We start from the raw sequence: 12,071 nt of genomic DNA on the forward strand, positions 1-12,071 counted from the left end.
ATCGTTAAATGTGTTTCTAAAGTGAGTCAGTAGAATAGGGTCTGGTGGATTCAAGAATCGATATTGAGATACAATCAATACTTTTAGCTCTTTGAAACAAGATAAACAGCACCGTGCATGTCCAAATTACACACGTGTCCAATCCAAGTTATACTTTTCGCCCCATACACTAGCCCATTACGAGCTGTACCTTGTCCCTTAATTTCAGACCCCGCAGAGACATCTGTGACCATGCAGTTGAACTACTGTTCGCTCGCAACCTGACACCTTTGGCGACGAACGGTGTCTGTCTACGGTTGCTCTGCTGTCATCGGGCAGCTGCCTGCCTGCGTAAAAACTCAGCCAGCGATTGGGTGCTACGAGTCTAGTTGGACGACGGTGGAACACTTAATTTTAATTTTTCGCACAAATTGTGCACCCTCGGCAAATCCAATCGGTATCTTCCGGTCGCGGATTGCTTCCAGTCGGTTGTGAGCATAGTGTACGGTCGGAAGCTAAGTGCGATTGGAACTAAAAAGGCTTATGATTGTGTAGTGTTTGGAGTTTTCTTCGGTACGCAAGGCGAGAGGAAAAAGTTCCACATCAAAATCTCTTCCACCAAGAAGATTCCTCTTCTCTCGAGTTTGTGTGTTTGAGTGTGTGCACATCGGTGAGGTGCTTTATGAGATGTGCGAACGATATTATTCATGCTTGTAATATGTGATTGTGCTTCGCCATCAAAACAGCAGGAAATAAACATTGTTCGTGGCCAAAAAGTGTATCGGCTGTTACTCTCCGGTTGAGTAAGAGTGGTAAGTGTGTATTGAGGTCTCCAAACTAGATGTTGGTGGATAAAAAGCTGACTTTGCTATACCTATTGCAGATGTACAGCTATGGCCAGCGCCGGGAATGAGAAGAATGATGCTTTCTGGTCACCAGAGCACGTCGTACATTCGACGCCGAATCAGCAGCAATTTATTGCCCCGGACGGGTCTATTCCGGCTGCTTCCAATAGTTACTTCCATCCTAACGCAGCCGGTGATCATCATGGGATGAGTTATGGTCATCCTCCACCGGGGGATAACAATTTCACCGTCTTGTCGGATGGTTACGGTAACTTCATCAAGGTCTACCATCCGCCGACTGAGGATGTACATTTGAACAATCCTGCTGGAAAGTACGAGTACGAGCTGTTCTCGAGCAACAACAGCTACATGCGACCTGCTCCGGGATTCGGGTTTCTGTTTCCCCAACAACAGCAGCAGCAGCCGCCGTCGCAACAGCAACCACCATCTGTTCCGAAGGCTACCAATGCTTCCCAGCATATGCAGCAGAATGCACAATCGGAAGCACCCGAAACCAACACCAGCATGTTGATAAACCAGCTGGTCGGAAACTGGGCTCCCACCATCTCCGGGACTTACTCCCCTTTTGGAGGGGGTGGTCCCTCGTTGCTTGCCGAAGGGCTTCCTCGATCTTCTGAAGATTTCGTTCATCAACAACAGCAGGTGCAGCAACAACCAGTACAGCAGATTCCTCAGCAGCAGCAGCATCATGTGCACCCACAGCAACTACAGAATCAGGTAAGAAATTGCACGAATCGTCAATGTTCTAGGTATTCCATTAGCGTCAAACTGATGTTGTTTCTTGAGTTCTTTCCTTGTCAAATATTTGACCCTGTGTACTTCAGGCCTTGGTTGATCAAGTAGTTGTCTATTACATACTTTGATTTCCTGGCTACCATTTGCTACTTTGAATCTACGCCAAATGAAGCATCCCTTTCCACTGAACTAGTTCCTGCTGGGCCAATTCCTTCCAGTCGCTATGAACGTTGAATGCTCTTAGGTCTTCTTCAACTGCTTAAAATCATTAAGTCGTTCTTCTGGCATGCTTGCGACATGATCAGCCCAACTCAGGCTGCCGTGTTTATTAGCTTGATAATGTTTATTAGCTTGATAATTGTTTGCTGCACCTTACGTTCGAAAACACCAAACGCTCTCCGGTTGACTTACTTCAAAGTCCCGTGGCCGTATTGAGCAAAGCATCATTGTCTTATACACCACGAATTTCGTTTTTGCCTAAAGAGCTTCAGTCGGTTAAGGAATCCGTAGAAAATTCTATTTGCATTTGTAACATGCCTTTTCAGCTCGCGGGTAACATCGTTATAGCACGCCTTTGGGAGTTCCATGGTAGGTAAACACATTCTTCTACTGTTCCATAATCTTCACCATCTACATCACTTCGTTACTATTGGACACACGCTGTCTAGCAGTGATCATGAAATTCGTCTTGCTGGCGTTGATTGTGCGATCAGTTCTTGATATCTCTCATTTAAAAGACACGAAAATCTCTTCCACCGCTCGGCGGTCTATTTCGATGATGTCGATATTGTCCGCAAAACCTATAGGAACATACACGACCGTGTGACGATGATACCGCTCCTTTACATGCCATCTCTCCTAATGATTCCTTCAAGGGCAGCACGGTTTTGTGAAAATCTTAACCCAGCTGTTGAGTTGAGCTCGTCGCTTAACACATTCCAAAACGACGTTGAAAAGTAGGCATCAGAGTCTGTCACCTTGTCGCAGTTCCTAGCAAGGTTCGAATGAACTGGATAGTACACCCGAAGTCTTTACGCAAAGCTACACCGTCCATCGTTGCTTTAATCAGTCAGGTCAGCTTCCCAGGAAAGCCGTTTTCGTCCATGATTTTCCATAGCTCTGTGCGGTCGATACTGTCGTATGTCGCCTTAAAGTCGATGAACAGGTGAGGTGTTAGGACCTAGTATTCACGATATTTCTGGATATCCTCCGTACGATGAAGATCGACCGTTGTCGACCGGCCATCGCTGAAGCCGGCTTGATAACCCACCACATACTCATTCGTTTTAGGTGACAGACGACTGAAGATGATCTGGGATATAGCTTTTGTAGGTAGCATTCAAATGGTGAGTTCTCACATTCCAAATGATCGCCTCCTCCGGTAGTTGTTCGGTTTCCCAGATCTTGACTATCAATCGGTGCAGACAGGTTGTTAACCATTCATACCGGCTCGGCTGCTTGGTTGGTTTCGAGCTGGTGAATGGCATCCTTAACATTCCTCAGCGTGGGAGTTGGCTCATTTCCGTCCTCTGCTGCATAGGCGTAGTCATTTCCTCCGTTTTCGTGGTATCCCGTGCCTATGTTCTCCACATCATTCAGGTGTTTATCGTTGACCTGCTTTCACCTTTCGATCACCTCACGTCCGCCCGTCAAAAGCCTCCGTCATTATCCCTGCATATTTCGGCTCGCGGCACGAAGCCGTTACAGGATGCGTTGAGCTTCTCCTAGAACTTCCATATTTCTTGGGTCTATTCGTTAGAAAGCTTTCTGTCTACGGCAGAAAATCCCTGAATAAAAAAAGGAAAAAAAAAACTTAAAAGATCAACTCTATTTGGATCACATTTTAGTATGGCTCTTAGAATCAAAAGAAACATCTGCTAGAAGCTGCAAAATAGACTTCGTTGATTTTACCCATCTAAACCATTTCATGATTTTCCTTGGCATTCCTCAGACCCAACAAGAACCGCAACCATCTCCTGTACACCAACCGGTTACCAACAACAACTCCTCGGTGAGTTCTTCTCAACCACCGCCGCCTCAACAGCAGCAAGTAGCTGCTGCGGCTAACGTCTCCGCGACGGCCAGCTACAACAGCCAGCTCAACGATGACAACAGCGCAAAACTGAACCAGAACGTGAAAAAACAACGCATCGTGGCCGAAGTGAAACCCATGCGAATGTCCTATTCAGATGTACTGAGCAAGAATGTCGCTGCTGCTGCTTCATCGGCTGCAACCAACTTGTCCTCAACTTCAGGAACCTCCGCTCTGAACGGTGGTAGTGCTATCGGTAACGTTTCTTCCGGAAAGTCGAATGTGTCTAACAATGCGGGGCATTCCGGCGGTGGTAATGGCGGATATTCATCCGGTGGAGGCGGAGGCGGAGGCGGTAAGTCAAGTAAAGGAGACAAGTCGCAAAATAAGAAGATCCCAATTCAACATGGAGGATCAAGTATGTCGGATGATAAGGCCAACAGGAAAATTGAACGTAATTCGGCTTCTGGTGTTGCGAAGAAAACGGCTTATCCGAATGGTTCAAACGCGTCGGCCAACTATCACTACGTGGAGAACTCTTCGGTTCACAAGAATACGGTGGGACAAAGCGGTACTGAAAAGACTGCTAGGAAGATGGAAAAACCAGCGACGAAGACTGTGAAGGGTCGGCCCAACGAATCGCTGGGGTCGAATCCCTCTTCCGGACGTAAGAATCGTTCTCGTAATTTCAACGACGAGTACACGGTGCAGGACGTACATGGTAACGACGCCGCGATCAACAAGGACAGCACACGAGAGGATACCGAAGACTTAGAAGATGAAGACGATGACCATGAGGATGAAGACGAGGAAGATTCGGAAGAGTACGACGACGATTCCACGCAACCGCAGCAATCCTTCATGTATAATGTGAAGAAAAATAACAACCCAAACGATACTCACGTCGAGAAGATCTCCGGCTCGCGATCAACTTACAAACGGGGAGGACGAGGATCCGGAGCGGGTCGTACGAAGCTGGAAAAATCCTACCAACAGCCTACTGTGAAACGAGGACAAAAACCGCGTAAGAATCAGAACTATGCGATGATTCAGAAGATTTTAAACACGTGGTTCGAGTTGATGGTCTTCGCCGTAACCTGGCTGTGGTCCTTGGTTAGCGATGTGGTATATCTGAGCTTCCGGTTGTGCTGGGACTATCTGGTTGCCGGCTATCAGTACTGCGAGCAACACTTCCTGTGTATCAAACAGGAGTTTCGACAGAATCGACCGGGAACGTGGTTCAAAGGCGTATGGAAATCGTTCGATAATCGCTTTGCCAAGGACTCCAAGTGGGCATTCTGGCGGGGCAAGAAAAAGTCGGCCCCCGTCGAAGAACAAATGTCTTCCGGAAAGAACTACTACAAAGACGGCCGATTGCCGTCGACTGCGGACGAAGCAATGTCATCGCTGTTGAACTGTAAAGGCAAAGATGCGTACAGTATTCTCGGTGTGAGCGCAGATTGCTCGCAAGAGCAAATTCGGAAGCACTACAAGAAGATCGCCGTCCTGGTGCACCCGGACAAGAACAAACAACCCGGAGCGGAGGAAGCCTTCAAGGTGTTGCAGCGATCGTTCGAGTTGATTGGGGAACCGGAGAATCGCAAATCCTACGATCAAAGTCTCGCCGAAGCTTTGAACGCGGAGAAGGCATGGTCGGAAATCAACGATTTGCTGACGCAGCTGCAAACAAAAATCTCAGAAGCCGCTAATACTATAAGGTAGGTGGCGGGTTTGATGACGACTGAGTTTATGATTGAAATGCGAATTTTATTCTTTTAGATGTAGCAGCTGCTGCCTCAGACATCCACGAAATCCGACCGGACGACCCCATTATGCCGCCAGGGAATGTAACTCGTGCAAGATTCGACATTCCGCTAGGGAGGTAAGTACATTTTACAGCCGAGAGCATATTAAGCTAGTCTTGATCGAAAAAATCTACATTTCAAGGGTGACATTTGGGCCGAGACGAGCTTCTTCGGACTGCGCTGGAAGTATCTGGCCATGATGGAGGGTAACGTGTACGACATTACCGAGTGGGCCAACTGCCAGAAGGGGGCGCTGTCGCACCTGCAACCCAACTCGCACATTGTCCAGTATCGGATAGTGCTCGGAGGAAACTCGCAACAGCAGCAGCAACAGGGTAACCAGCAGCAAAGCGACAAGGACCCGGCACGCTCCCGGAAGGATGCCCCGTCGAGGTAGGTTACTTTCAAATGAAGAATGCCGATTTTCATTAACAAACCAACTTCGTTACAGTGAACCCAATCTGGACGACTTCCTGAACAATATCTACGGTGGTCAGAACCAGCAGCAGCAACAACAAACACAGGGTGGAACTCGGCGGCGACATCGGCGCAACTAGAATCCTTCGTTCTCGCACTCTCTCCGCTCCGATTAGTAGTATAACAAACCTACGCGTAGTTTGCATCGTAGTAGAGATTATCAACCAGTGTTTAATAGTTTTTAATTTTGCATAGCATATAACATATTTCCTTCCGCTAAACAATAGGGCATATACCTACCCCGGAAAAAGAATCACTCGCTAAATTTAAGAAACAATAGAAGCCAGTACAAAGCAGTTATTGGAATCCCGCTCCCTGGATGAGATGATAAAAATCAGATTTATCATTTGGCCGCTCATTACCCCAGAAAAAAAAACTTAATTAACCTAATCCGATAACCGGAAGAGAAATATATTTATGCAACCTAGCAAGTAGAGCAGCGCTACTAGCCGTGTAGTAGAGTAGGACGTTCAGATATTTATCGTATACAGTTCTCTGCGTAACAAAGCAACCGAAAGGGTCAGCGCCCGTTTCACTCGATTCTATATCGTCTTGAGAGAGAGAAAAGAATATCGCCGTATCATTCTATTCTTGAAATGCTGAAATAAATAATGTGATGAATGAAAGTTTGCTGTTTTTTTTTGTGAGTAGCGAAAGCCAATGAAAATGGTCAATAGGAAAGCAGTTTTCGTCCATGCTTTTCCATAGCTCTTTGCGGTCGATACTGTCGTTTGCCGCTTTGAAGTCATTTTATCCTGTCCGGACGCAAGCCTTCCGAATCCCTAATTTTGCGGAATTCGGGATTGTTCGCTGGGTCACGACAAGGTGATGCATTGGGACCTGGTATTCACGGCATTTCTGAAGGATTTGCCTTACGGTGAAGATCTTGTCCGTTGTAGATTGAGCTGGCTTGATATGTTTCCACGAACTCGTTCGTTCAAGCGTTCGTTTTAAGAGTTAATGATCTGGGATAGCTCTTTTTAAGCAGCATTCAAAATAGTGATTGCTCTGAAGTTTGCAGGTTCCAAATGGCCGCCTTTCTTGTGAATGGGCAGATTACCCCTTCCTTCCACTCCTTCGTTAGCTCTTCGGTTTCCCAGATCCTGACTGTCAACCGATGCAGACTTTTCTGGGCCTATCTTGATAAGTTCAGCTGCGATACCATCCTTACTAGCTGCTTTGTTGGTTTTGAGCGGGTGAATGACATCCTTAACTTCCCACAGCGTGGGAGTTGGCTCATTTCCGCTGCATTGGCGTAATCGTTTCCTCCGTTGTCATGGTCTCTCGTGGCTACGTCCTCAACGCCATTCATGTGCTCGTCGAAATACCGCTTCCACTTTTCGATCACCTCACGTCCGTCCGTCAAGAGGCCTCCGTCCTTATCCTTGCATATTTCCGCACGTGGCGCGAAGCCGTTGCGGAATGCGTTGAGCTTCTTGTAGAACTTCCGTGTTTTATGGGAACGCACAGCAGTTCCATTTTCTCGCACTCCGCTTCTTCCAGGTGGCGCTTTTTCCGCCCCTTAAGACGGGTCTGCTGCTTTCGCTTTTATTTGTAACGTTTCACGTTCTGCCGGGTTCCTTGCTGCAGCATTACCGCCCGTGCTGCGTTCTTCTCCTTCAAAATCGCTCTGCACTCCTCGTCGTCTCCTTTCCACGTTCTCGATAGTGCTCTCGGCTGCGTCGTTGATGGCTGCTTTTAATGTTCTCCAGCAGTCCTTTTAAGGGGCCACATTGAGCTCGCCCTCGTCTGGCAACGCTGCCTCGAGATTCTGCGCGTTGATGACGGAGAGTTTTGGGCGCAGTTCAACCATCACTATGTAGTGGTCGGAGTCGATATTGGCGCCACGATAGGTTCTGAAGTCGATAATGTTGAGGAAATTCCGTCCATCAATCAGAACGTGGTCGATTTTAGATTCCGTCTGCTGTAGTGATCTTCAGGTATAACGATAAAGGAGACTGTGTTTAAAAAAGGTGCTACTTAAGACCATATTTTTGGAGGCGGCGTAATCAATGAGTCTTAGGCCGTTTTTGTTCGTCTGCTGGTGGGCGATGAACTTTCCAATCATCGGTCTGAATTCCTCCTCCTGGCCTACCTGAGCGTTTAAATCTCCTATGATGATCTTGACGTCGTGGCTTGGGCAGCGGTCGTACTCGCGTTCGCGCTGCACGTAAGGGCTTGTTCACAAATGTCATAACGCTGGAGGGGGTGGGTGGGTGTCCTTCATGGTGATACAGCCCGAACAAATAAAAATTTTCCCCATATTAATAGTGTTACGAAGGGGTGGGTGGGTGTCACGAAAGGCCAATTTTGGCGTTATGAAATTTGTGAATGAACCCTAAAATGCGTCCTTGTCATCATCAGTGCTTCCGGACAGTGGACTGTGCACGTCATTACCAACCGATCACGCGTCTCTGCATATCGCCCATCACGATGAAAGCTGTTCCCAGTTTGCGTGTGTTGCCGCAGCTCTGGTAGATGGTATGATTATCATTGTGGTTCGCATTGGCGTAGCAGCAAGCTTCTTTTTTTTCTTACTCACTCTCCTAAACATATATGTACGAGAGAGACCGGGATGCAAGAGGGGGCCTGTGTCCCCTCTTTCATCCTTCTCTTTCTAGTGCTTGTTTAGGAGAGTGAGTGAGAAAAAAGAAAAAGCTAGGTACGCCAATGGTGGTTCGCACAATGGATCCTGTCCATCACACCTCCTGCAGCGCTACGATGCCGAACCTACGATCCTCCAGTAGATCGGCGAGTATGCGGGTGCTCCCAATGAAGTTGAGAGATCGGCAGTTGCACTTACCGAGTTTCCAATCGCAAGTCCTTTTTGTTGCTGATTTTCCGTTACAATGATTTTTTACGGCACGCTCGTAGGGCCTGACACCAACCCTCTACTTTTCGGAGGACCATAGTGCACAGTTGAGCTTAGAGACTTTCCCTGGCACTCGGACGTTGATCAGCCGCCTCTAACATGGGGATCAGACGCTGTTATGAACCGCTCCTTATAGACGCTCAGGTTTGCAGAAGCATACCCCGCCTTACCTGTCAGCCTACGACCAAAGTTCCCACCGGGGTTGGTTATCTGATCTTCCCTAAGGTTGCTCGTAGTTTCCAGCCGGTACCACGCGGAGGTAGGCATACGAGTTGCTGGGCAGAGGCTAGTGGATCACAATGGGAACTGAATTGCGTAGCATACCGTTGTTGTTCGTCACGTCCATTCGAGGAAGTTCCCTTCCAGATTTCGGCTCGCGGCACTGTTACGGGATGTTTTGTTTGTTTCGTTCGACGTTCTGTCGGGTTCCTTGCTGCAGCAGTCCTTTAGAGCGGCCACCCTTGTTTGGCAACGCTGCCTGAAGATTCTACGCATATGCTGAGGGGACATCCGGTTGTTCATCAGCTGCGGGTAGAATGCGACCATATCATCATCAATGTTTCCGGAGTGAGTGAGGCACGTTGATTACGCTGAAGTAAAAGAATGGACCGTTGACCCACAACCTGCATATTCTTTCGTCGATCGGCCACCAACCGATCACGCGCCTCTGCATATCGCCCATCACGATGAAAGGTGCTCCTAGCTCGCGTGTATTACCTTTAAACGTTAGCACCGCCGATTTCGTTCAACACACTTCCTGCAGCTCAATGATGCCAAACCCGCGGTCCTTCAGTAGATCGGCGAGTATGCGGGTGTTCCCAATGAAGTTGAGAAATTGACAGGGCTCATATAGCCGGTAGGCGGTAGGCGCACGGGTATTTTGACCATGCTGAGGATGACGGTTTCAATGTACACATAAGAAACTGAGAAGCAGGCTTTGCTTCAGTCGAGACGTTATGCCAAGACGAAGAGGAAAACCTAAAGATCAACATCTACCCACAAATGGTCAACACAAGTTCAAAATCTTCCTGAAGATGGTCCAAACCAAGGGTCGAAACGTCACCAAATGTCAAATGTGAAGTGAAATTATGTCAAATGACACAGAACCGTCTTGTATCACCTACGAATTTGTGCGATCACCAACACGTTACACGCTAACCATAGAATCGTCCCACGTCCGTCTAACAATTTCGGTAACCAGCAACCTTTTAGAACACATGGGCCAATTTTCACAACTGGAAAGTTCAAATCCTTCGCTCAACAAAATATCTCTATTGCGTAAATCCTTCAATTTTTCCTTTTCACTTTCTTCGCCTTGGGCTCTTTCACCGCCTCCTCTTTCGGCGGCACTATCCTCCTGAACAGCACGGCATCCATATCGGCCAACGGTCGTTCCACTTCGGCAAATTGCACCGTCGTTAGATCGCGCCACTGCCGCCTACTTCGATCGACACTTAGCTTATCGAGCAACTTCTCGCTCATTCCGGGAACAATCGGCTGCAGAATGATTCCTGCTTGGCGAAGAACTTCCATCGTGATACCCAAGATGGCTTGCAATCGTTGCTTCTCTTCGGGACTTTTCTTCAGCTTCCACGGTGCGGTCGTTTCGAAGAAGTTATTGGTGGCGTGCAGAACTTGGATCACGCTGTCCACCACCAGGTAGAAATTGTACTGCCGGTAGTGTGACATGCATTTTTCTGAGAAAAGGGAAGAATTGTTATATGTAAATGTGTTTTGCAAGTTCAAATGAATTCAAACAAACCGGGTAAATCTTTTAAAAGTCCAAGCATATTCTTTGTCACGTCCATCGTGTTCAATGCACTGAACATGTCTGGTTGAACGACGGGTACAACGGCTTCGGGATTGAGAACCTTCCCACAGCATCTTGAAAGGAGATTCCCCAGCGTGTCCGCCAGTTCAGCGTTCAGGATTCGCATGATCTTGGTGTCACTGTAATCTGTTTGAGAACGTTATTTGTAAATTCAAAATGATGTCCGGCTTACTCACTTCCATCACTGTGGGCTACACCTTCCCTCAGCAGAAAGTACCGGATGCCCTCGTGGGTGTACAGCGAAGCCCGTTCATTCGGATCCACGACGTTTCCCTTACTCTTGGACATTTTCTCCCCGTTCACGGTCCAGTGGGAGTGTACCAGCAGCTGCCGCGGTGGTTCCAAACCTGCCGCGATCAGGAACGCTGGCCAATAGATGCCATGGAACTTGAGGATATCCTTTCCGAGCACCTGCACCGTTGGCGGCCACTTCTGAGCGAATCCCGCCTGCGGGTAGCCACTGACCGTCAGATAGTTTACCAGGGCGTCCAACCACACGTACACGGTTTGCGTGGGGTCTGACGGGACGTCGATTCCCCAAGATACCCGCGATTTGGGTCGCGAAATGGAGATGTCCGGCAGTTTCTCCTGGAGAAAATCAAGCAGAATTTTTCGGAATTTGATCGGTACTATCCGATCCTCACAGCCTTTGATCCAGTACAGGACATCGTCCTGGTATTTGTCCAAACGAAACATGAAGTTGTTCTCTTCGGTCCATTCGACCGGGTGGCCGGACTCTGCCGAAACCTTGACGCCCCGGTCGTTTTCCTTGAGCTGACTGTCCGTCAGGAAGGTTTCATCCGGGATGCAATACCACCCGGCGTACTGGGCCGAATAGATGCTTCCCGAGCGTTCCAGCGCTTTCCAGAAGCATTGGACGGCTTGCGTGTGATCCGGGTCGGTCGTACGGATGTATCGTGTGTGGGATATGTTGAACTTATGGAACAAGGTGCGATACTGTTCGGAGATTTGGTGGCAGTAGGTGTCCACGGGGACGGAATGACTAGCGGCCGCTTGTTGGATTTTAGTTCCGTGTTCGTCGGTTCCGGTGCTGAAAATTGATGAGTTCTGTGCCGCGGGGTGGACGAGATTATTGAACCGGTGGATGGCATCCGTGATGACCGCCGAGTACAGGTGGCCAATGTGCGGAGCTAATATGAGATAGATACGGTTAGTACCTATGTTTGACTTCCATTCGATATCGAGTTCTGGCTTACCTGCATTCACATAGAAAATGGGTGTCGTAACAAATGAAAAATTGCTACTTTTGCTGGAAAACCACCGAAATTGTTGAACGTTTTTCCACATTTTGATCTATGTATGGGCACTTTAAAATTACGAAATTTCGACAACAAAACGAGCACGCTTGCAGCGGTTCGCCGCTTCCTGAATGCACTTGATGCACTCTATGGATGCACTATCAGCGGCGCGGCATCAGCTGTTTTTGACAGCGAACAGCTGATCGCCGCAGATT

General features: G+C 48.1%; 2 protein-coding genes across 2 annotated transcripts; one reads left to right on the forward strand and one right to left on the reverse strand.

Moving 5' to 3' along the window:
* The first annotated feature begins 201 nt into the window (after positions 1–201).
* On the forward strand, positions 202–6,520 carry LOC109424328 (dnaJ homolog dnj-5). The gene is made up of 6 exons (XM_019699426.3): positions 202–791; positions 863–1,562; positions 3,532–5,330; positions 5,392–5,494; positions 5,560–5,810; positions 5,869–6,520. The coding sequence occupies exons 2-6, from the start codon at positions 873–875 to the stop codon at positions 5,972–5,974; spliced, it is 2,949 nt and encodes a 982-aa protein (XP_019554971.3). The 5' UTR covers positions 202–791; positions 863–872; the 3' UTR covers positions 5,975–6,520.
* A 3,498-nt stretch (positions 6,521–10,018) lies between these two features.
* On the reverse strand, positions 10,019–12,021 carry LOC109424332 (methionine--tRNA ligase, mitochondrial). Its single transcript, XM_019699432.3, has 4 exons — positions 11,815–12,021; positions 10,774–11,748; positions 10,529–10,723; positions 10,019–10,463 (listed from the first exon to the last, which is right to left on the reverse strand). The coding sequence occupies exons 1-4, from the start codon at positions 11,903–11,905 to the stop codon at positions 10,054–10,056; spliced, it is 1,671 nt and encodes a 556-aa protein (XP_019554977.3). The 5' UTR covers positions 11,906–12,021; the 3' UTR covers positions 10,019–10,053.
* Positions 12,022–12,071: the final 50 nt, after the last annotated feature.

This window comes from Aedes albopictus, chromosome 1 (assembly GCF_035046485.1).
Source record: "Aedes albopictus strain Foshan chromosome 1, AalbF5, whole genome shotgun sequence".
NCBI lineage: Eukaryota > Metazoa > Arthropoda > Insecta > Diptera > Culicidae > Aedes > Aedes albopictus.